Below are 25,031 nucleotides of genomic sequence, written 5' to 3' on the forward strand. Positions count from 1 at the left end.
CTTCCCTTGTACCATTGCATCACACCACTTCCAATTAGAGTCAAGTCCATTTCCTTCATGTTCTGAACTGTCTTGAATGTTAAGGCCCACAGCAAGAATATATTCCTCTCTCAACTCTTCAAATACTACCACCATCAGGGTTAGCTGTCCATAATTACATTCATGAAAGTAGTGTTGGCCAAGAGATCGGAACTGATGTTGTTATATAATAATAATAATGTAGCATGTCTTATTAACAGTACTGGACACATTCGAATACATTCTTGCATTTGTCCCTCCCATCAACAAAAGAGGTAAATATGAATGTACCCATTAAATAAATCCAGAAGAAACTGAAAGCCTAAGAGGTTAAATACATAATTTCTTGCATAAATTTATAGGTAATAAGTGGTGGGGCAGGAACTCAAACCCTGGTCTATCTACCCAAAGTTCATATCTTTCCTCCATTTCGATTTCCCCACCCTCAGCTCCCCAATTCATCTGTATGTAGCCTTTTAAATAATAGCCCGAATTCCCAGTGCTTAAGGGAGCAGAACAGACCTGATTTTGAATTTGTGAAACATATTCTATTTCAAAATTCTTATAGCAGGAAATGTTTAGAAGAGTAAAGCTTGTGATTATAAAGTCAATTATAATCAAACTTGAGTATCAGAAACTATACTCAATAATAAAACATTAACATTATTGTGGATGTTTTTGCCACTATCTAGAATAGGATAGTAGCTAGAAACCAGGAAAATTATTTACAAATGCTAATATATGTATTATACATGGAGGGGGTGCGTAGGAAGAAAGAGAGAGAGGGGGAGGGAGGAGAGTGGGAGAGAGAGAGAACTTTCCTTTTAAACAGTGAAAAAGAGCACATGGCTACTTCTTCATGATATGCAATGGAACTAAAGTGAAACTATTTGTAACATGCAACATGATTTATAAGAGAATGAATTTCTTTTAAAGGTAAGTACATTAGAGATACAGAGAAATGAGAACATCAAGGATTTTTTTTCCCCTCTTCTTTCCATGAGCAAACTAAATGCTGTTTACATGTTCTAAATCTATTGTCTTCCTGAGTTGAAAATTTCCACCTGGAGGAAGTGTTTATGACCATCTTGTAAATCACTACTTTAAAAAAATTAATTCACATACATTAAATCAGTAGATATTCTTCATCCACGGGAGAAAAAAAAAAAGATCAGTTTTATAGATATTTTATTTTCAAAGGTTTCAGGGAGTTGAGTGTGCTCTAAAGTGAAAGCTGAGAAATATTTCTCCAAACATCTGAATCCTAAATTAAATCTGACAAAATTTACTAACATTCCTCAGAAAAACAAAATATAACAGCTCTGGGAAGAGTAGTCACTATTCTCTAGTAGTTTCTACTAGGAATGTCATTAGTTTGTTTTTCAGTTTTAACTAAGCCTAATCATACCCTGACTGATATTTTTACCTAATGAGGAAAAATTTTGTGTGATGAAAGAAGAGTGTAGTTTTAGGATTAAGTATGTAGGTTTGGAGTCAAACTACTTGGTTCTAATCTCACTTAACCAACTGTTTGTTGCTGGCTGACTTAATAATCTTCCTCAGCCTCAATTTCTTCTGTTATATATTCCTGTGAAAACATATATAATTATTTAACATAGCACTTACCAGATAAAATATCTTCTACATGTCACCTATTTTACTAAATGGGTATATTAAATCATAGAATAATCTAGTGATATTTTGATAGGCCATTTAATAGCAATTTATTGTAAAGAAATAGGAAGAGTTGGGGCCCCTGGGTGGCTCAGTGGTTGAGCGCCTGCCTTCTGCCTAGGTCATGATTCCGGGATCCTGGGATTAAGTCCCCTATCAGGCTCCCCCATGGGGAGCCTGCTTCTCCCTCTGCCTATGTCTCTGCCTCTCTGTCTCTCATGAATAAATAAATAAAATATTTTTAAAAAATAGTAAGTTAATGGATTTAATAATAATTTTAGTAACTATGTTCCAATTATGAGTTGAAATATTTTCCATATTCTAGCTTTTAATTGTCATAATAATCTATGAGGTAGAAATATTATCTTAGTTTTTCATCTGGAGGCAGACACTGTAGTACAAGGAGCTTAATTCATGTGCCCAAGCACATACAGCCGTTTAATGGTAGAACCAGGATTTGAATGGATGTGTGATTTAAGCTGGATCCAGCATCTACGCTCTTCACAACTGTATTATATTGCCTCTCCTTTGATGCAGTTTAAAAGCCCTGAAAGAAATCTAATTTCTGCCCATACAAAAAAGGTAAAAGAAAATAGAATAGTCACCTCAGATCCTCTTTGGGAACAGTTAAAAAATAAATTGTGCTCATATTCTGAATATATATATATACATATGTATATATATGTGTATATATATATATATATATATATACACATATATATATATTCAGAGAGAGAGAAGCCAAGTTAAAATTCCATACTGCCCTCTGGCAGTATAGAAAACAATTTTATAAGATACCACTACCAAGGACTGACTGAATTGGCCACATATGAAAATCGATTCCATTGTTGTACAGTGTATATGCTACATAGAGACCCAAAATAAAGTGATGTCCACTGGGCTGCAGGTGGAGAGGAGTGCTCTGAGGAGCAGCTGAACCTTTCTTCTAAGTGTGTCACTGGCCTAGGGACTGGTTGTGGAGTCTAGAATGCAATTGTAACAATTCACCCAAACTGATAAGGTACACAGAGACTTATTCACCTTAATCAAATTAAAAGTTCATAGTCAAAAAAATAAACATGGCCCAAATTCTCCTATCAGCCCATTAATTCATTTTCTTCATTGTAGGTAAGAGATGGCAAGTCAAATTAGTATCTAAATTTTACTTGCTGAGTAAAAATCAGAATATTCTCAACTACAATGGTTTTAAACTGCTGCCTTTTCCCTCAAACTTTTTACCTTTCTTTATGTTCCTCAATTTCAACCAGGCTAAATCTCATGTTTCACAAAAAAATATAAAACTATCTGGTAGGACATCCCTCGACTATGCTACCTTTAAACTTAAGATGTTGGCAAATCTTCAACTTTTCAAAAAAAAAAATTGCTTCCTATATACACAATACTGGTGATATAGTGAAAAATAAGATATCTACAAAAAAAAGTAAACATATAATTGAAAGTAACGGTGGCAGTCATGTTTTAGTGATGTGTACCAGGTGTTATGGGGCAAGATAGAGAGCTCAGATAACTTTCACATCCTTCATTGACATTTGAGGGACATAGTCCCTTCTATGAATAACTCATCCTCTCATCTTTCCTCCTCCATGAACTTGTCCATCCACTCCTTCCTAGGTCTTATCTCACTTTCCTCTGTAGACTTCACATCTCAGAAACCTTCCCACACAATTTCTCCATCACAGTATTACCCTATCTTACTCTTCTCCTCTTTCTCCAAACTCCTGAATAAATAGCCTAAACTCCTATTTTTTTTCGGTCTCAACTCCCATCCCCACCTCCACATACGGCAGCCATGCCTCTAGCCCCTCCATGACACCAAAACCACCCTTCATAAAATTTGCCTATAGCATTCTGTGGAGCACCTAGGTGGCTCAGTCAGCTAGGCATCAGACTCACAAGCTCATGGGTAGAGCCCGGCATCAGGCTCTGTGCTCAGTGGGGGGTCAACTTGAGATTCTCTCCTTCTGCCACTACCCCTAACCCTAGCACTTGTGCTCTCTCTCTCTCTCAAATAAATACATAAGTCTTTTTTTTTTTTTTTAAGTCACCTATAGCATACTAAGTGTCTAAGAGTCTAGTCCACTTCTCATTCTGGTAGACTTTCCTGTCCTATCTGAAACTGTTGACTCCTTGAAACCCTTTCCTTCTCTGGCTCTGTTCTGCTTCCTGTCTCTAGAACTAATTCCTTGCAAATGTCTTGAGTCAAGAATTTAAATTCATTTTTGGTTTCCTACATGTACTCTTCTAATTCTATCTTCTTTCCTTTGGTGATTTTGTCTCCCAGGACTTTAGGTACCATCTGTACATGTCAGTTAGGGTCCCAGCAGGAAACATATGACACTCTCAAATGGAGTAGTTTAGAAAATTTTAATAAGACTATTTACTGAAGGAAACCAGCAAGGAATGGTTAGTACCCCAGGCTTATTCCTCCTGGACCTGAAAGGATAAAGGGGTGTGGGGGGGAGAACTTACTGGAATCTATGCAGTAGCTGCCTCAAGAGGGTCACTGGGCAAGAGCTGTGTCCTTTGGCAGAGGGATGCCACTGGCCTGTGGTGACCTGAAAGGGCAGGAGTCATTCAGTAAAAATCCCAAACTCACTATCTTCCTGCCTTTAAATTTTTTCCTGGTGCCTCTAATTGTCTAAACTCAACTAAACCAAGCCAAAATTCAGTCATGGAATCAAAATTGGTCATGATTCTAGAACACAGAAAAAGTTAAAGAATGTCTCTAGAGGAATAAATGGAAACTATCCAGCACAACCACTACATCACTAGTCCCTGATTACTCTTCTTATATCTTGGCCAACGTTTCCATTTCATTTCCAGTCTATTTGTATTATACCTATGAGCTTTAAGATTAATTTGTCCAGGGGCACCTGGGAGGCTCAGTTGGTTAAGCATCTGCCTTCAGCTCAGGTCATGATCCCAGGGTTCTGGGATGCAGTCCTATATTGGGCTCCCTGCTCAGTGGGGAGTCTGCTTCTCCTTCTCCCTGTCTCCTCTCTCCTTTTTTTTTTTTTTTTTTTTAATTTATTTATGATAGTCACAGAGAGAGAGGCAGAGACATAGGCAGAGGGAGAAGCAGGCTCCATGCACCAGGAGCCTGATGTGGGATTCGATCCCGGGTCTCCAGGATCGCGCCCTAGGCCAAAGGCAGGCGCCAAACCGCTGCGCCACCCAGGGATTCCTCCTCTCTCCCTCCTTGAGTTCTTGCTCACTCTGCACTTTCTCTCTCTCAAATAAATGCATATTTAAAAAAATTAAAATATAAATTTGCCCAATTATTCTGTTTTCTTGTACAATTTTTCTCTATTAACAGCATAGCTATTTATTTTCTCTCAACCAAAGACAATGGAGTATGCTTGATTCTTCTTTATTTCCCCCATGGAGGTCTGAAGAGTATTTCTCAGAAATGATTTTTGAACTCTGGGCTTTCCTAGTTTCATTCCTTTAACCAACATCCTTATATTTTTCTTTTTTGGACTTCTGCAATGATTTCCCAACTCCATTTCCTGTAACTATTATTTTCACTACTGTTTACAGTCTTTACACTGCTGTTAGTTATCTTTCTAAAATACAGATAATCATGGCATTCGTTTGTGTAAAACCCCCATCAGATCTTTGTTGCCTTGGCATAAAATCTTAACTTCACACATGACTTACAAGGCATTAACCTATGCCTTTAGCATCATGAACTTGTTTATTCAACAAATATGTCTTGAACGCTAACTATGCACCTATCAAGAGATTAGATGCCCAGCAAAGAATACAAACAAGAGATTGTGGACATATTTTAGAATCTAAACTTCACTGGGAATGATAAATGAATAAAAAGTTAAAAGTGACGATTAGTAGGTGATAGAGAAAAGTTTACTGGTGGGGGTTTGGGTATGAGAGAGGATTAGGTAAGGTGATGAGTTAAAACTGAAATGTAGAAAATGAGTAGATGTTATCAGAAGTAGTATGAGCATCTCAACATAGGAAAATGCATATTCCCTTGTGTAGCATAAAAGAACTAAGCAGGTGTGGCACAAGGCAGGTAAAGGGCAAAAAACAATGGCCTTCAAAATTGTGCATTTAAAATGTGTTTTCACTATATGAAAATTATAGATCATTTATTAAAGGGTAATTCGGGGGTGATGGAAAAAGTTTATGTTTTGATTGGGGCGTAAATATTTGTCCAAACTGTACACTAAAAACCTATACTTTTTTGCTATGTATGTTATGTACCAATTTTAAAAATTATTTTAATTCCAGTTAATTAGCATACAGTATAATATTGATTTCAGGTGTACAATATAGTGATTCAACACTTCCATACAACACCCAGTGCTCATCACTACAAATGCATTCTAAATCCCCATCACTGATTTAACCCATCCCCTGCCAACCCCCCCTTTGGTAACCATTAGTTTGTTTTCTCTAGTGAAGAGTCTGATTCTTGGTTTGCGTCTCTCTCTCACTCTCTTTTTTACCCCTTGCTCATTTTTTTTTTTAAAGGAGAACTTTGAAATAAAAAGACCTGCCTCTGTCTTTTAGTCTTATGATATTAAAAAAGTTATTTATCTTCTCTAATGGTAATACTTGTCCTACCAGGCTGCAAAGGACCATTTCTGGTGCTTAGCATGTAGTGTGCAATTAATAAATGAGATCTATTAATCTGAATATATATAGTTTATTAGGAGATAAAAGAAAGAAATGAAATTTCAAAGTAAGCAAGACCATCTCAAAGAGACTTGTGTTTGTTTGCTTGTTTTTAATCACTTTGGTTTCAATGTGGAAAACTGGAACAGAAACACATTATTGTAAGAATTTCATTCAGATCTAGCGGAATAAAGAAAGAAAGGAGTCTAGGACCAAATGGCTTCACTGGTGAATTCTACCAAACATTCAAAGTTTTAATTCCTATCCTTCTCAAACCTGTCCAAAAAATTGAAGAGAAAGAACCATTTGCAAACTCATTTCATGAGGTCAACAGTGTCCCTCATACCAAAACCAGACTGTGGTTTTCACACTGTGAAAAGGAAAAAGGAAAATTTCACACTGTGAAAAGGAAAATTACAGGCCAGTGAACATTTATACAAAAATTCTCAACAAAATATGAGCAAGCCAAATTCAACAGCACATTAAAAGATCATATACATGGTCAAATGATATTTATTTCAGAGATCTAAGAATGATTCAACATCTGCAAATCAATGTGATATAGCACATTAACAAAATGAAGAATAGAAATCATAGGATCATCTCAATCGGAATCTATCTAAACATATAAAGGCCACATATGACAAACCCACAGCTAACATCATCTTCAATGGTAAAAAAGTAGAAAGGTTTTATTCTGAGATCAAGTACAAGACAAACATGCCCACTCTTGTCACTTTTATTTAACATGGTATTGGACGTCCTAGCCAGAACAATTAGGCAAGAAAAATAAATATGAATCATCCAAATTGGTAAGAAAAAATGAAAACTGTCACTATTTGCAGGTGACATACTATATATAGAAAAGCCAAAAGATTCAATCAAAACACTGTTGGAACTAATACATGAATTTAGTAAAGTAGCAGGATTCAAAATAAACAAAAAGAAATCTATGGCATTTCCAATTAAATGTGGAATTATTGGAAAGAAAAAGTATGAAAGAAATCCCATTTACAATTGCATTAAAAAGAATAAAATACCTAGGAATAAATGTAACCAAGATGCTGGAAGACCAATACACTGAAAACTACAAGACACTGATGAATGAAATTGAAGAATACACATATAAATGGAAAGATACTCAGTCCTCATGGATTGATAGAATTAATAATGTTAAAATGTCCATACTATCCAAAGCAACATACAGATTTAATGCAATCCTATCAAACTTTCAATGGCATTTTTCACAGAACTAGAACAAATAATTCTAAGATTTGTATGGAACCCACAAAAGATCCCAAATAGCAGCAATCTTGGGAAAGAAGAAAGTTGGAGGTGTCATGTACCCTGATTTCAAACTGCACTACAAAGATATGGTAATCAAAACAGTATGGTATTGGCAACAGACACACACATCTGGAATAGACTTGAGAGCCCAGATTTAAACCTACACATATATGGACAATTTATGACGAAGAAGTCAAGAACAGGGCAGCCCCAGTAGCCCAGCGGTTTAGTGCCGCCTTCAGCCCAGGGTGTGATCCTGAAGACCCAGGATCGTGTCCTACGTCGGGCTCCCTGGATGGAGCCTGCTTCTCCCTCTCCCTGTGTCTCTGCCTCTCTCTGTGTGTGTCTCTCATGAATAAATAAATAAAATCTTAAAAAAAGAGAGAGAGAAGTCAATAACATACAATGGGGAAAAACTTGTTTCTTTGATGTTGGGAAAACAGTGCTGGGAAAACTGTACAGCCATATGTGAAAGAACAAAATTGGAGCACTATCTTATACCATACACAAAAATTAACTCAAATGGGATTAAAGACTTGAATGTTAGCTCTGACACCATAAAATTCCTAAAGAAAACAGAGACGGTAAGCTCTTTGACATTGATCTTAGAGATATTTTTGTGGATCTCTGACTCCAGAGGCAAGGGCAACAAAAGCAAAAATAAACAAATGGGATTACATCAAGCTAAAAAGCTTCTGCATAATAAAGAAGCCATTATCAAAAAGGCAACCAAGTGAACAGAAGACTTTCATAGATCATATATCTGACAAGGGATGAATATCCAAAATATATGAAGAACTCCTCAACTCAACAATAATAACAAAAGAATCTAATTTAAAAATTGGCATTGGATTTGAGTAGACATTTTTCCAAAGAAGACATGCAGAGGTCAACAGGCACATGAAAGAATGTTCAACATTACTAATGTTAAGAAAATGCAAATCAAAATCACAATGAGAGATCACATCACACCATTTAGAATGGCTGTTACCAAAAACAACAAAGACATTAAGAATTAACAAGTATTAGAGAAGATGTGGAGAAAGAAAACCTTTGTACACTATTGGTGGAAATGTAAATTGGTGCAGCCAGTGTGGAAAACAGTATGAACATTCTTCAAAAAATTAAAACAGAGCTACCCTATGGTCCAGCTATTCCACTTTGGCTACGTATCTGAAGAATGTAAAAACCCTGATTCAAGGGGCAGCTCAGGTGCTGCCCGAGCCATTTAGTGCCACCTTCAGCCCAGGGCCTGATCCTGGAGACCAGGATCAAGTCCCACGTTGGGCTCCCTGCATGGAGCCTGCTTCTCCCTCTGCCTGTGTCTCTGCCTCTCTCTCTCTCTCTCATGAATAAATAAATAAAAATCTTATTAAAAAATGTATATGTCCCTTTAGTTCATTTGCAACATTATTTACATAGCCAAGAACTAGAAATAATTAAATGTCATTGATAAATGAATGGATAAAGAAGATGTGATACATACCTTTATATTTACATACAAAATGGAATATTATGGAATATATATTATATATATTAATATATATATTACTCAGCCATAAAAAGAATGAAATCTTGCAATTTGTGACAGCATGGGTGACCTAGAGAATATTATGCTATGTGAAATACACCAGATAGAGAAAGACAATTACCACATGATTTTACTCATATGTGGAATCTTTAAAAAATGAACAAAGAAAACAAAACAAAAACAAACTCACAGATATAAAGATCGGTGGTTATCAGAGGGGAACGGGGGTGAGGGGTGGGCAAAAGGGTGAAGGGGTGTTGATTGTATGGTGATGGATGGTAACTACACTTCAGTGGTGACCACTTTGTAGAGCATGTAGATGTTGAGTTATAATGTTGTACATGAACACTGAGGTTATATAACAATTTTACTTCAAAATATAGTGATAGAACCTATATAGTGGCAGTAGCATATTTCTTAGTGTGATAGTAAACTTGGTGACTGGCTATGAAGGAAAGGATGTGCAGTAGCTAGTGCCATTTCCTAGAAAGGAAGCATACTTAAAGGAACATAAAAATGTGCTTCATTTTTGAAGAGTTGTGTTTGAGATGTCTTCAGGTTTTCGAGATAGGTGTGGTGCACAAACGGCTACATGGCTCTGGCCCCCCACATTCAAGCAAGAGAAGTTATTACACTTTAGACAAGACTGAAATAACCATTAGTCTCCAAGAGAGAACCAAAGTGAGATTAGTCATTTGTGTAAATGAAGAAATCCAACGTAGTACTGGTGACCATAAGTCTGAAGAATTACAGAAATAGCTAAAAGCCAATTCAGGTCATCCGAGTATAAATTTACATCTCCTTGTGGAAGCAAATAGGGATTTTGATTGCAACCAAGGAAGTTTACATCTAGTTACTTTGCTGTCTGTCTTTAGAAATGAAAAAAAAAATCTGTATTTTACCTAAAAAAAGAAGTCCATAAAAAAATAGAAGTCTATTACTGTCTAATATGTATGTGTATCGCTGGGGTAGAAGTCTGATTCCATTAAATATTAAGATCATCCAACTAATTCTTCCACCTGAGTCCTTTTGACTTCAAAGTCTAGTCTCATAAATATTAGATTAGACTGCCTTCTTGGGGATCATTTCTAATGTATTGCTGATGAAGGCTTGGGAAACACCCCTATGCAAGAAGGTGACTAAGACATAACCTCTAGTTCTGTATGCATGCTTCTGAAGATAAGGGGGCCTTGTTAGTCTAGGTCTTCTAAGAAACAGATGCAAGACATGATTTGACATGCAGGAGTTTTTTGGGGTAAATATCAGTGAGGGGGAAGAGTGGAAAGAGTAGGTGAAGGTCAGGAAAGCTATCTGACTCCTGAGGAGAAAGGGAAGGAAGGAAGATAGAGACGTCTCTAAAGGAATCATTTGGTGGCATTTCCGGCTTCTATCATATAGCTGAGATCTTTAGGGTGTTTATTAGCTCAGAGAATGGTGAATGACAATTACACAGTGAGTGGGATAATTGTATATTTCAGATAAATTTCAGACAGCACTAAAAGGAAATCAATAGGTTCTTGGATGAGACAGAAAGCATCGACAGTCCATGTTGTAGTGTGGCAGGTGGAGATTTTGAAAGTTATGCCTCAGTTATTCTGTGGGTCTGATTAGGGAATACAATCCTATCTTTGAAGTCCCAAGAAAATCAGCATGTCAATCAAACATCTAAAAATCATAAGTGACTGACAGGAGCTTGCCACATGATTTAAGGACTTTGTGTTTGCATTCATTTTACAAAGTGAAATAGGTTTTAAAAATATTTTATTTAAAAATAATTTCAAATTTGCCAAAGCATTATAAAGCAAAAATATTATGAGTACAAAAAAATGCCCATGTACCTTATATCTAGATTCACTTACTATTGAATTATATTCCATTTTAAATTATCATTTACTCTCTGTCCTTGATTTATTTTTTCTGGATCATTTTGGGTTTATTTATAGATACATTTCTATATATTTAAATATATTTCTATAAATATCTAAAAAATACATGTTTAAGTAAAATATAATCTATCATTTGTATTCCAATTTTGCAAGTTCATCTAATAACATCCTTTATTGTACTCCCTCCCCCACCCCATCCCCAGTACAAGGTCCAGTCTTGTCAGGTGTTGCTTGGAGTTCCTTTCTTTCTTTCTTTCTTTCTTTCTTTCTTTCTTTCTTTCTTTCTTTCTTTCTTTCTTTCTTTCTTTTTTCTTTCTTTCTTTCTTTCTTTCTTTCTTTCTTTCTTTCTTTCTTCTTTCTTTTTCTTTCTTTCTTCTTTCTTTTTCTTTCTTTCTTCTTTCTTTCTTCTTTCCCTTTCTTCTTTCTTTCTTTCTTTCTTTCTTTCTTTCTTTCTTTCTTTCTTTCTTTCTTTCTTTCTTTCTTTTTTAAGATTTTATTTATTTATTCATGAGAGACACACAGAGAGAGGCAGAGAGAGAAGCAGGCTCCACACAAGAAGCCCAATGCGGGACTTGACCCCGGGACTCCAGGACCACGTCCTGGGCTAAAGGCAGGCACCAAACCGCTGAGCCATCCAGGGATCCCCTTTGCTTGGAGTTTCTGTCTCTTTAGCATTTTTTAAACTGGGCACAAAATACTTTTTTGTTAAATTAAATTCTATTGAAGAATATAAACTTTGAGAGTGGGGACTTGGTTGGTCCCATAGGTTGCTTGTACCCATAGCCCAGAACACTGCCTGGTGCAGGCTAGCACTCAGTAAATATCTGATAAATGAATGAATGGATGAATAAATGAACGAACAAATGTGGTTTCGGGGGTGTCCATATTTTCCTAAGAGGAGGTGGCATACATGAGTTATACTGAGCTTTGCATTTTAAGAGCATTTATGTCTTTAAAAGTTTTATACAAATAGTTTCAGTGTTATTTTATAAAAGTAGATTGCGTGCATGCATGTATGTGTGTGTGTGTGAACGCATATGTGCTCAGAGCTTAACTGTACCTTAAGATCCCACCTGTTACTTCCTGCCCACACCATTACCTTAAATCCCTTCTCATCTCTGTACCGACTTAGACCTTTTAGTGCTGTTTGAAAGTGAAATGAAAACCCAGGCTCTTCTGGCATGAAGATTGGCATCCAGTGTGACTGTCCTCTGGGCAATGAGAAACATTTGCTCCCTGCATCAAGGGCTGTAATGAATCTGAATGTTCAGATATAACTGGTAGCCATCTTTAAAAAAGATTGCACGCTGGCTCCTGTGTCAACATGTTGACTGACAGAATGTCCACATGGTAGGAGGCTTACTGACATGATTTCAATCATAGCTCTGTGAATGGAATGCCCAGGAAAGCTGCCCATCAGTCAAGTCACAGAAATCTCTGCCTTGTTCCAGTGGGTCCATTGCATAATTCCCACATTGTCAGAAGAGTATCTCATTGCTGGAACTGAAGGACAGCCTGGTCTTTTGCTGGTTATGCCAAGGACCACCTTCAAGGACTCGCTTTGCCAAGAGTTCATCTCCTAATTTCAGAAACTTGAACATTGGATTTTTGATCTTCTCTGACTCTTCAATGTAACTGCTCTACTCTTAATAGGAAACTGGGGTCAAAACTGCCAAGTGTTGATAAGAATATCTTTGGCTTGTGATTGTAACGTAAAGTGAACAGAGCGGGACTCAAATTGTATATACAGTTTGATTTTGTCTATGAAAAGAAAAAAGCTTTGTAGAAAAATGGCTGGGAGAAATAATGCCAACATGGTTACGGTCATGGCTTCCAAGTGATGGGACCACGGATAATTTATAGTATCTGATCTTGTGTTGTTGGCTACAAGGAGCATATGTTTCTTTGATGATCATGAAAGAGAAATTAAATATAAAAAGAAAGATGTATTTTTATAGGCTCACATTTAAAAGTGAAATCTAAAGAAACTGGTGAAGTTCTAAGCCATATTGTATCTCAGTTTCCCCATATGCCAAGTAGGTATGAGAATGCCAGTTATATATTCTCTGATGGCAGTGTACTAGATAAGTGTTTAATATGCCTTCATTTGCTCCAAATAAAGGAGCCTATTATTATTATAATAATCTTTATACTTACCTCAGAAGGAACTCCTTCCCTTAACTCTCTCCTTCTATCAGTCATGGAGGAGGAAAGGATTATAAATCCTCACTGGCATCTTGCCTACTCTTTTGAAAGTCTAACCCAGTGGGATAGCAAAAGAGAGTAATTTTTTAAATGAAGAAACTTAGAGCTAATCCTCATCTGACATGTACTTCTAACTCCAGCTTATGTTGAAAGAAGTGCTTATTCAGGACAGACTTGATTCCTTGCCTCTCATTCTTCTTTCTACAGGAGAAACCCTCTACTTCACCAGCAGAGTCCCTTTGAATTCCTGAATTTATAAATTTGAGAAAACCTTCAGAACATGATATATTCTTGCAGAATGGTCTGTGGGACAAGAAGAGTGATTGACAACTGCAGGAATTACATCTGAGGTTTAGTCCTGCAGGAAAAGGGGATACAAATTGCCTGCAAATTATCCACAAGTCCCTGATGAGCCTGAGCAGAAAATTTAAGAGGCTTCAGTCTTTCTTCAACAAACATGTTCACGTGTCTCCCTTTACTATAACATACAAACACCCAAGAGAAATTGTCCCCGTGAAAACATTACTTTCTTTTTTATCCTTGTCAAATGTGTTAATAGTAAATGTGTAAATGCCAATTAATAGTCTTTATCCTGTGCCAATAGTGTTCCGTGTATGATTCAGAACAGAAGAGGTACATAAACTCTGATTGATGGGTTTATAATTTAAAGAAGAAATTAGGCATTATGCTATAAAAACACATGGCATTAACTTCATAGGGTGCATAATGAAATAGCCTGTAAGGATTTGCACTGCTGATCTTAATAAATATACATCACTTGAGAAAAACTAAATACAGTAGAATAAAGGCAATCATAATGATGATTGATATGTACCATTCTAAAAGGAACGGGTTATACTTCTAACTAAGGGGCACATGAAACTGTGATGTCCTAAACTTTGCACATATCTGGTTCAAGATGGTGACTTTCAAAGGTACCACCACAGTACCACTTACAATGTGATCAGCAAACCAGCGCTGGCCCTCAGAACATTTCTTACATATTTTGATGTGAAAAGTACAGAAATTGAGAATAAGCATTTAGAACATTTTATAGGAATTTGGTAGAGTAAGTCTATTGATGCTCATAATAACAAGTTGAGGGACTTGCATTTGATACGTCTTTGTCTTTTTAAATTTCTTTTTTCGAGTCACTCTTTTTTACAGAAGTTCATGAAAAATTGGGAGAAAACTGAGCCCTCCAGGCAGACAGTGGGAGAAATACCATTCTAAAATGTTGTAAAGTGATTGATGAGATAAATAAAAAGCACCTCTCTAAGCCTTAGGTTTCTTACCTGCAGAATGGATTTAATAATAGCACTTACCTCTTGAAGTTGGATCTGAGAATGAAGGGAAGATAGACGTACGTGTTGACAAACTAGGAGTTCATTCACCACTGACTTGCATGAAGCAACCAAACATTAGGTTTTGATCTCTGACTCTTCAGTGTAACTGCTTCACAATCATGGTGGGGAATGTCCTTCTGTATTTTTCCTTTGTCTTCCTCAAGTCACTAACTTGAGTAATTGCTGCAAGCCTCAACAATTGAATTATTTTGATTTTTATTGTTTACTAAGTGCTTGCGTTATGTTGGGACTATGATAAAATGACTTGTCACTCATGGATGGCAAGTATGGAAATGTAAACTTTGCTTTCAAAATATGCATCACTTTAGGTAGTACTTCACAGGGCAAAGAAAACAATATACAATCTCTTCTATTCAAAGGGGCCAAATAATTTTTTCTTAGGGTATGTTTTGGCTAACTGTCAAAATTGAAGGTCACTGCTTCTTCAGCAGGCACTGCTGGTGGCCAAAGGAAGTAGCCAGCTAGTTCAGAGCATAAATGCTAGTTAAGGACAGTTCAATCAAAGAGTTTTTCCTTTTTGAATTGCAGTACAGTGTGATGGAGAACATGAGGCCCTACAATCAGACTAGCTTGGATCCAAATCATGGTTTTGGGACTTAACTGGACCCATGAGGCAACTACTTTACTCACTCTGAGCCTCAGTTTCCTAACCTGTAAATTAGGGACTAATGGGACAAGTTTTGAGCATAACAGGTGCTTAAATAATAATTTTCTTCTTTATTCAGTTAGTAAACTTCAATTATTTTTCTTTAAAATAATCAATGACATGACTTTAACAAACTTCCATGAGTAGAATCAGACTTTAAAATATAAATAAAATAATATGTCAGTATTTATTTTTAAAAACATGTATTGGGTTTGGCAGATTCAGCAAACAGAAGACTGTTTAAAAATTCAACTGACTCTTCCCAAGGTCAAGCATCTTCAACTTCTCGCTCTGCCTAGAACTCTTTGCTCCAGCCAGAATAACTTTTCCCATGCGCGTGACTTGGCTCATTCTTATTTTTAGTCCTTTGTGTTTAGCACTCTTCTTGAAATGACCTTCTGATGCCTCCCTGCCAAACCCCACACTCCTTTACAATTGTTCATCATTCATAGCATCCAGGAATTGGCAGAAAGAAATCTGGCCAAGCCATTTACTCCAGCCCATCTTTCAGGGCTGGGTTCTTCGAGAGAGTTGTATTACTCCCCACTTTGACACATTTTCCTTCTACAATTTCATACATATTTTTCATGTTTGTAGGTTCTTGCTCTTTACCAGAACCACAAAGTTCCATTTCTTGGGGTCACAATCAGGATCAGAGAGGCTGTCATTTGCTCAAGGTCACACAACTGATGACTGATTTGAAATAGGTGTCTAGTTCTTTGTGTTTTTAGTTTGGTATTGTTTTCTTTTTCTTTCTTTTTTTCTTCTTTTTTTTTTTTTTTTTTTTTTGGTATTGTTTTCATTTCATGATGTACTTCACTGAGCCAGTGGTTGGTATTGCCTACCTACTGACTGAGAAACAGTAGGGGACCTTCAAAGATGGAAAGGCAGCTCTAGAAGAAACATGGCGGATGAGGGGCATGTAGTGTGATGTGAGAGATGAGGCAGAATGGTGGGGAGGACAAGGAGAGGAGAAAGAAGCCTCAAAGGAATAATGGTCTTATTCTGAGCATTTCACATTAAAATAATAATAACACCTAAACACCACCACCACCACCACGGCCGTTTTTCTGCTTTGCTTCTATTTTGTGCTTAATAAACAACACTACTGTCACTGCCAATGAAAACAGCAACATAACTGTGCTTTTCCCCTGGTGCTAACTCTAAACAATCTACTGGATTTGGGTCAAAATTGTAAACTGCCAGCATGTTAAAAATAAAAAGCAGAAAAACAAACCTGGCTTTTTCCTGAACAGTTGTGAGGGTGAATACAGGACAAGAGCCAGAGAGAAGAGTTACCATAAAAAATAACTAGTGCAAACATCCTTGAACTGATGTTTTCTATAAAAATCTGTTGGCTGTGAATTGCAAAGAGTGAAGTGGGGAAGGAGAATGGAATGGGGGATCAAGTGGTGTCTGCTTATCGTCAACTAGCTTTCATGTAAAAGTCATGGCAGGGTCAGCAACAAACTAGCCAGGTGGCAACTCCAGGCCACGCTGCCATAAATAAATAGTTATGTACTAATGTCACACAACCAGGGCTAGATGCAAAGCATATGGGGGGAAAAAAACCCCACTCTGATGTAAATATTAAAAACAAAAACAAAACAAAACAAAACTTTGGTTGCTGAACTCAGGGTTCGCTGTTGATACTGGATTTTGAGCTGCCTGGGAAAATAAAGTGGTGAAGCTTTTTTAAAACCTGGTCTATAAGGTTCTTTGAAATGTGGATTGTTCCAAAAAAAAAAAAAAAATTCCTTAACCTTTGGCCTAAGAGAGTGTTACTTTTTGGTGTAAGTAATTAAGCATTAAGAGTTGGCAAGACCACAGACCCTGGAACCAAATTTCAAGAGTTTAAACTCTACCCCTGTTGCTTACTTGTTCTCATGACCTTTAGGAAAGTTACCTAACCTTTCCAGGCCTCAGTTTATTCACCCTGCACAAAAGGGAGAAGGAGGATGGTAATGGCAATAGTGCCTGCTTCATAGGAAATTACCAAGATTAAGTGAGTGAATGTGTGGAGAATAAACAATCCCTCCTCAACAGCCACATCCGTATCACCTACCATTGTCCAGTGGTCTTACAAAGGCTATTTATGTAACATAGGCTACCTGGAGGATACTATGCTAAGGAATCTATCTGTTCCTTGTGCCAACTTATTTAATGCTAACTGTGGTCTTGCCAACTCTTAACGCTTAATGACTACACTGAAAAGTAACACTCTCTTAGGCCATGAATTAAAAATCAATTTTACCGACAAAGGAACTAAGGCTTAGATGGATTAAGACATTTATCCTAGAAAGCATATCTAAACTAAATTTCCAAGGCCTTATTCCAGATTTAAAAAAAAAAATAAAATAAAATTACCACTTTAAAATGGAAACACCTTTTCTTTGCTTAAAATGTTAAAATTTGAAAAAGAACACAACACATGGCCTTCTAAGAACCAGGTGTTTTTTTGTTGTTGTTGTTTTAAGATTTTATCTATTTTTTATTTATTTATTTATTTATTTATTAATTAATTAATTAATTAATTAATTATTTGTGAGAGAAGAGAGACTGCGCACGGGGAGTGCTGGGGTGGAGAGGGGCAGAGGCAGAGCAGGCTGCAGGCTCCTGGCAGACCTGGGAGCCCAAGGCGGGGCTCCATCCCAGGAGCCTGAGGTCTTGACCTGCGCCAAAGGCCGACCTTTAACCGACTGAGCCACTCAGGCAACTGGAACCAGATTTTTTTTAAAAGGGATTAATTAAGGGCCTGGTGTCAAAAAAAAAAAAAAAAAAAAAAAAAAAAGCCTCAGGCGGGCCGAGAGGTCTGACAACACCCAAAGAAAACGAATTCATGCAGTGACTCGTTTCTCCCAACGTTTCTTGGGGTTCAAGAGCCCGAAAGGCGTGAGAAGCGACCTGAGAAGCGCCCACTCGGGGCAGCGAGCGACAGCCTGGCCATGTCGCAGGTGTTCCCCTTCAGCTCCCGACAGAACGGAGCAGGCCTGCCGCGCGGGCCGCAGGAGCCGGAAGCCGTGGCGTCCCCCAGCTGTGGGGCAGGCCCGCTGAGGCCCACGCAGCCCGGCTCGGCAGGCGCGGCGACCCGGGCCGACCACCGCCCCCACGGCCTCCGGCTGGGGCCGCGCCGCGCGTCCGGAAGCGTGTTCGCATCGCGCGCCCCGGGCGTCGCTCTCCGGGCTCTGGCTCAGGCTCGTGGGGGGCACCGGGCTCTGCGGCTGGCCTGTGCGCTGGGGCTCGCCGACTTCTGGCAGCTGGGAGACTGTGACTTCCGGGAACGACCAGACCGGGCTGGATCCCGGTGGGCGCAGCCGGGACACCGGCCCGCAGCGACTCGGCCGCCTCCTCTGCCGAGGGCGCTACTTCCCGGTTGTTTTGCCCTTAACCGTCATGGCGGCCGGCTGCCTTCGGCCCGTCCCACTGCGGCTGCTCAGAAGGCCTAGGTAGGGCGAGCGGGGCTCCAGCCGGTCCCCCGCCCCGCCGCGCCGCGCCGCGCCGCGCCGCCGGGTGAAGCCTAAACCGTGCAGCCAGTTGGGTGCAGGGCGTGCAGGGGGTGCAGGGCGTGCAGGGGGTGCAGGGGCAGACCCAAACAGACTAGGACCCGGCGCCGCGCCGCTGTGTGCGCAGCCCTGGTCTCCGGGCTCCGCGGCCGCCGCAGCCTGGGTGTTTCTCCCTTGTCCCCGCCACTTCCCAGTCCCTCGCCCAACATGATACTGACCAAAGCCCAGTACGACGAGATAGCCCAGTGCCTAGTGTCTGTGCCGCCCACCAGGCAGAGCCTGAGGAAGCTGAAGCAGACGTTCCCCAGGTAAGTGGCCGCCCCTCGGCTCGCACAGCCCCCAGCCCGCAGCCCGCAGCCCGCAGCCCGGGCCAGCGCTCAGGAGCCAGCCACGTGTCACACGCCAGCGAGCGAGCCAGTGCCTGGGGTTAGGTCGAGGGTGTGGACTGGGCCCTTCCTTCCCCAGCCTTCCCGGCAGCCTCTTCAGTGGACGAATCCCTGGCAGCCTCCCACGGCCTTGAAGTTAAATTCAAGTCTACAAAGGTTTATGGAAAACTTGGTGTGTTCTAGGTGATGGCTGCACGTAGTAGGCACTTCGTGAACGTCTGCTTAATGGGCAGAATAGGAATGAATGAACGATGGGTGGCAGGGCCCTTCCAGAGTGGAAGTACAAGTCTGGGATCAGGGATGCCCGGGCGGCCCAGCGCTTGAGCGTCTGCCTTGGGCTCAGGTAGTGACCAGGGGTCGTGGCCCCCACGGGGAGCCCGCTTCGCCCTCCGCCTGTGTCGCAGCCTCTTTCTGCGTCTCTCAGGAATAAAGAAATAAATGAAATCTTTGAAAAATAAAATTCTAGATTCAGAAGGAGGAAATGGAGGACCCTTTTCCATTGGCCCCTGGACACTGGGGACCACAGAGGTCCTCCAGCTGTTCAGCCTTGACTCTCTGGAGCAATTGTGATCTCAAGTGGTGATCTCAGGCCAGTCAGAGACTGGTGCCTTAGGGATTCCACTTTTGGGTCAACATTGGTCATTTTATCAACCGTATATATACACATTACAGGTGTATTTCATACTTCCCACTCTTGCACAGATAATCACCAAAGAAGTGTTTTCTTGAAGAAAGAGAGATGATCGGATCACTGGTATTAATAAAGTACAAATTGAAGGGTAAATTAAAGTTCTTTTATGACCTCAGTTTTTTGAAGGAGTCAGTTTTCCTCATCTGTTAAATGAAGGGACCTGTTTTTAACATTATCCGGATATAATTAAAGACCATATTTTCCCTTTGATTGTTTTTAAGATTTTTTTTTTATCAGACTTGTGAACAAGGAGCAAAATTGACAAATTGGAGTTTAATTTTCTTTCATTCACTCTTGCCAGCTCTGCTAGTGAGCAATGAAGGGGGGGGGGGGGGGAGAGTTGGTTAGCTGAGGGATTAGGTCGATTTTTCTGGGCAGTTCAAAGATGGAGCATACATTTCTTCTGCTCTGTTATGGTCTCATATTACTACTGTGTCTTTGATTTTCTTTCTTTTCCTCTCCTCTTCTCCCCCATCTCTTTATCTTTTTTTTTTTTTCCCCTTTGTCTTCTCCATTAGAGGTGACATCCCCATACGCATATGGAGGACTTAGGAAGTACACTGATAGGGTGACCTTCGTTTGGGGCACCATGCTCTCTTACCTATTCTCTTACGCCTTTTTCTCTTTTCTTTTCTTTTCTTTTCTTTTCTTTTCTTTTCTTTTCTTTTCTCTTTTCTCTTTCTTTTCTTTCTTCCTATTCATGATATGACCAAATATTTTTCAATATTCCCAAATACCATTCAGGGAATAACTAACTCTTCTTTCACTGGAAACTTGATTTAGAGAGTCTGTGCTACTACTCTGCAAAAGAATGAATTAAAGGGTCATTTAGCACCATGAGTGGAAATTCTATTAACAATGTGATTTTTGGAGTTGACTTCACAGTTTTCATTATGGTACTGTTTTACAATGGGTGGTTGTTGCAAAGGCCTTGAACAACCTTAAGATTTGATAGTTCATTTTACTAGAGTCACTCAGATAAGGACCTCATAAATAATTTCTGCTGGTTCAAATAAGTGACTTGTCAAAATCCCAGAGATGTTTAATGGTAAAACAATGTAGAATACAGGCTTCTTGACTTTCACTTCAGAGTTTTACACTAAGCTGCTTTGATTAATCTTCATATTAATAATAACACTGACAATTATTTTTTGGTGGTATTCACATACACTGAATTCCAAAGAAAATTGAAGTACTGAAATGTTTTTGTTTTTAAGATTTTATTTATTTGATATAATGAGAGAGAGAGAGCATGCACGTGCATGAGCCCGGTGGGTGATGGGGCACAGAGAGAGGGAGAGAGAGAGAGAGAATCACAAGTAGACTCCATGCCTGATGTGAACCCTGAAGCAGGGCTTGATCTCCTGACCTCGAGATCATGACCAGAGCCAAAATCAAGAGGAGGACACTTACCAGACTGAGCTGCACAGGCACCCCAGTACTGAAATGCTTTTTTAAAAGTAGCTAAAAATTTTATTTTCCTGATTTTAAAAGTTATGCATGCTCAGTAAAGAAAAATTGTTCGTAATTGCATGGCCCAGAAAATTTATTTTAACATTTTATATATTTCCTTGTAGTCTTTTTTTTTTTTTTTTTTTTTTTTTTTTTTTTAGTGTAGTACTGTCCCTACTAATCTAGTTTGTAGGTATTCCTGTTCTTACTTAACATATTGTGAGCACTTCTCATAAAATTCTTCACAATTTGTTTCAAATAAATAATAATATCACATTCTATATGTATCATCCACTTATTGGACACGAAGTTTTTTTTTTTCCTGATTTTCTGATACAGTTGTTATGTAATGCTAAGTTTTTTGCTTGTTTTCTTACTTTTCATTCACAAATGTATCAGTGACTGTATCAGTAGTTTTCAAACTTTTTGGTCTCCAGATCTTTTTATACTCTAAATAAGCCTCGAAGTCCCCCAAAGAACTTTTGTTTATGTAGATTATATTTGTTGATATTTACCAAAATATAAATTTAAATTGGGAAATTAAAAAAAATTCTTATTTATTTAAAAATGACGATACTAAACCCTTTATGTGTTAACATATTTTTATGATTGATAACCATCATTTCTAAAAAAGTAGTGAGAAAATGGCATTGTTTTACACTTTTGCAGATCACTTTAGTGGCTGTCTTAAATAGAAGCAAAACATCTGCATCTGCATTCAACTTGTTGTAATATGTTGTTTTGATTATGGAATATGAAGAAACCCTAGCCTCAGACAGATGTAGTTGGAAAAGAGAAGAATGATTTAATAGGCTTTTTAGGTAATTGTGGATATTTTTGTTACACATAAAAGCTAACAAATGGTATTTTCTCAAAGGTTAATTGCAATGTAGAATGTGAAACCATATCATGGAGCTTTTCACTCTGTTATATTACGATCTGCTGGCCTGTCTTGAACTTTGAGTGAATCTTTCACCCATGCATTTTGATTTTTGGATGATTTTTTATCATCCATGCATTGTTTGTAAAATGTTGGTAGTGAGTTATGCAGATTTTCCAAATGTCGCCTTTCATTATATAGCGTTAAGAAATCACATTCATTAATATCCCCACTGATCTCATCAGAAAAGTATGTAAGATTTGAAGCTGTCAAGCTTATGGTGATGGGAGCAGAAGTTTTCCAGTATTTGAATTTTCTCTTGAAAGCTCAGATTTTATCATTGCAACAGATATTATCAGTTGTTTTCTTTGAAGTGACAGGCTCACATTGTTTATTTTTGGGAAAATGTCTTCCAGATACCCAAATCTAAATAATTATACTTTGTTCATTGCTCATTCAAGTAAAAATGGTATCCCATGGAAAAAGTTGCTAGTTCAGCTCACCAGCAATCATGTAAGTGTTCTCCCTTGAATCAGCCATCATTCTTGGATATGCAGTAAAAGTGCTTTGTATTTGCTTCTTATTTGGTCATATAGAATGTTAAAAGGACACATATTCAAGGTTGAGATTTAATAAAATTAGTAAGTGAATCTTAAGATACTCTTATGTGAAACTAACTTTTTTTTTTCTTTCTAAAGTAAACTGTGTACCAAACACGGGACTTGAACTCACTACCCTGAGATCAAGAGTTGTGGTTTTTTTTAAATATTTTATTTATTTATTCATGACAGACAGAGAGGCAGAGACACAGGCAGAGGGAGAGGGAGAGGGAGAGAAGTAGGCTCCATGCAGGGAGCCCAACGTGGGACTCAGTCCCGGGTCTCCAGCATCACACCCCGGGCCGAAGGCGGCGCCATACTGCTGGGCCACCCGGGCTGCCCAAGAGTTGCATGTTCAACCAACTAAGCCAACCAGGAGTCCCAAATTGGCTCTCTCTCTCTTTTTTTTTTTTTGTCCTGCAAGTGTGTGACAGTACACTTTATAGTGACTCCTAGAACAGTTTGCTTGGCCTTAATTTCTGTTTAGGAGCTGTCAGTTTTAGCCACTATTGTTTTTGCACTATCCATGGAAATTTTACACAGGGGAAAAGGCAAATCATGTCTTACTATTTCCATAAAAATAGTTTTGACTTTGTAGACCCCCAAGAGGGTCTCTGGGACTCCAGGAGTCCATTGGAGCCCAATGACCACAGTTTGACAATCATGAGCTGTTTCAAATCAAAGAATATATATATGTTTTGAAGGATTTTGGTGTATATTGACAAATTACTATCAAAAATGTAACTGTCAAAATACTGAGGTGCCTGAGTGAGCCAGTTAAGCTTTTGACTCTTTGGATTTCATCTCAGGTCCTGATCTTGGGGTTGTGAGATGGAGCCCCTCTCCCTTCCTTGGGCTCCTAGCTAGGCCTGGAGCCTGCCTAAGATTCTTTCTCTCTCCCTCTCCCTCTGCCTGTCCCCTTCCTCTCTCCCTCTCAAAAACAAAAAAACAAAAAAACCACTAATTCATGGGAGTATCTGTCTCTGAAACTTTAAAGAGTGTCATTATTTAATGTTTAATATGATCGATCAAGGGATGCCTGGGTGGCTCAGCAGTTCAGCGTCTGCCTTGGCTTTTAGGGCATGATCCTGGGGTCCTGGGATCGAGTCCCATATCAGGCCCCCTGCATGGAGCCTGCTTCTCCCTCTGTCTGTGTCTCTGCCTGTCTCTCTCTCTCTGTCTCATGAATAAATGAATAAAATCTTTAAAAAAATATGATCAATCAAGAGTGACATTTTGTAACATGCATTTTTTTTATTATAGTGCATTGTGTATTTCTCCAGTTGTTTATTGTCCATTTAATTTTCTTTTTCTTGAGTTACCTGCCTGGTGTCCTTTGCCTCTAATTTTATACTGGAATGTTAAAAGGTAAACAGTATATATATTTTTGTTTATTGATTTGTTATTGTTTAGTGATCTGCATAGGTTAAGGTTGTTGATCCTTTACATGTGTCTGTTGCAGGTTGTTTGCTTTTAAATATTGTTATATTTTTTGTTTTATTTTACTTATTTTTTTAAAAGATTTTATTTATTTAATTGAGAGAGCTTGTGGTGGGTGGAGAGGCAGAGGGAGAAGCAGGCTCCCACTGAGTGGAGAGCACAGTGTGGGGTTCGATCACAGGACCCTGAGATCATGACCTGAGCCACCCAGGTGCCCCTTGTTCTATTTTTTATATGCTTTAACTTTATTCTTTTTATGCTGAGGAAGCCCTCTCCTAAGATATTGAAACTATATCTTCACTTAAATTTTCTTTGAGATTCTTTATGGCTTTCTTATTAATTATTTAATCTGTCTAGCTGAAATGTATTTTAGTATATACTCAAAGGTAAAGATTTAGCTTCATCTTTACCCCCAACCCCGACTGTGGGTCCTACTTGCTAGCTTCACCTCTCCATAACTTCTTTGTTTTCACTGAAATTACAAGTTCATGTCTTTATAAGTCACTATGTGGAGCCGGGGCAGTCACCTTAACGACTCTGGTTTTATAATCGTCAAATTTAAAATGAAGGGATAGGGCTTTATGATGTCTAATATTGTACAATTCCAAAGTTCACCCTCAGTCTGTTCTTTTCTGTTCTGTAGTTTTACAGGTAATGGAATCTTTGGGCCCCAAAATATAGGGCATACTGTAAGAACTTGCTGAGGATACATTCATTGATTTGCATCTCCCAGCTTATTTCCTGGACCTCTGTATTCAGGTAGAAGCCCCCAGCCCAATCAGATTATATTTTACATCTTTTTCC

The 25,031-nt window shown here is 38.7% G+C and overlaps 1 protein-coding gene and 2 long non-coding RNA genes across 17 annotated transcripts in view; 2 read left to right on the top strand and 1 right to left on the bottom strand.

The window, feature by feature from the left end:
* LOC144302957 (uncharacterized) overlaps nt 1-13,890 on the top strand; it is a 32,867-nt gene extending 18,977 nt beyond the window's left edge. The window contains exon 3 of the long non-coding RNA XR_013369966.1: nt 13,471-13,890. This is a non-coding gene — a long non-coding RNA (uncharacterized LOC144302957). The remainder of the gene's footprint in view (nt 1-13,470) is intronic.
* LOC144302958 (uncharacterized) overlaps nt 1-18,807 on the bottom strand; it is a 52,696-nt gene extending 33,889 nt beyond the window's left edge. Inside the window, exons 1-2 of the long non-coding RNA XR_013369967.1 lie at nt 18,181-18,807; nt 4,183-4,268 (exon numbers count right to left, since the gene is read on the bottom strand). This is a non-coding gene — a long non-coding RNA (uncharacterized LOC144302958). The remainder of the gene's footprint in view (nt 1-4,182; nt 4,269-18,180) is intronic.
* Nucleotides 18,477-25,031, top strand: part of CDIN1 (CDAN1 interacting nuclease 1) — a 232,516-nt gene continuing 225,961 nt past the window's right edge. For 6 of the 15 annotated variants that reach the window (XR_013369962.1, XR_013369963.1, XR_013369961.1 and 3 more), the window contains exon 1: nt 18,768-19,087. Coding sequence is in view for 9 of the 15 variants with exons in the window: in XM_077880514.1 (XP_077736640.1) it covers nt 18,987-19,087 (101 nt within the window). In the remaining 6 variants the exon portion in view is untranslated. Of the gene's footprint in view, nt 18,723-18,766; nt 19,088-24,870; nt 24,987-25,031 lie in introns of those variants that run through there. The other 9 variants (XM_077880508.1, XM_077880513.1, XM_077880509.1 and 6 more) reach the window with 5 other exon arrangements.

This window comes from Canis aureus, chromosome 32, assembly GCF_053574225.1.
Source record: "Canis aureus isolate CA01 chromosome 32, VMU_Caureus_v.1.0, whole genome shotgun sequence".
NCBI lineage: Eukaryota > Metazoa > Chordata > Mammalia > Carnivora > Canidae > Canis > Canis aureus.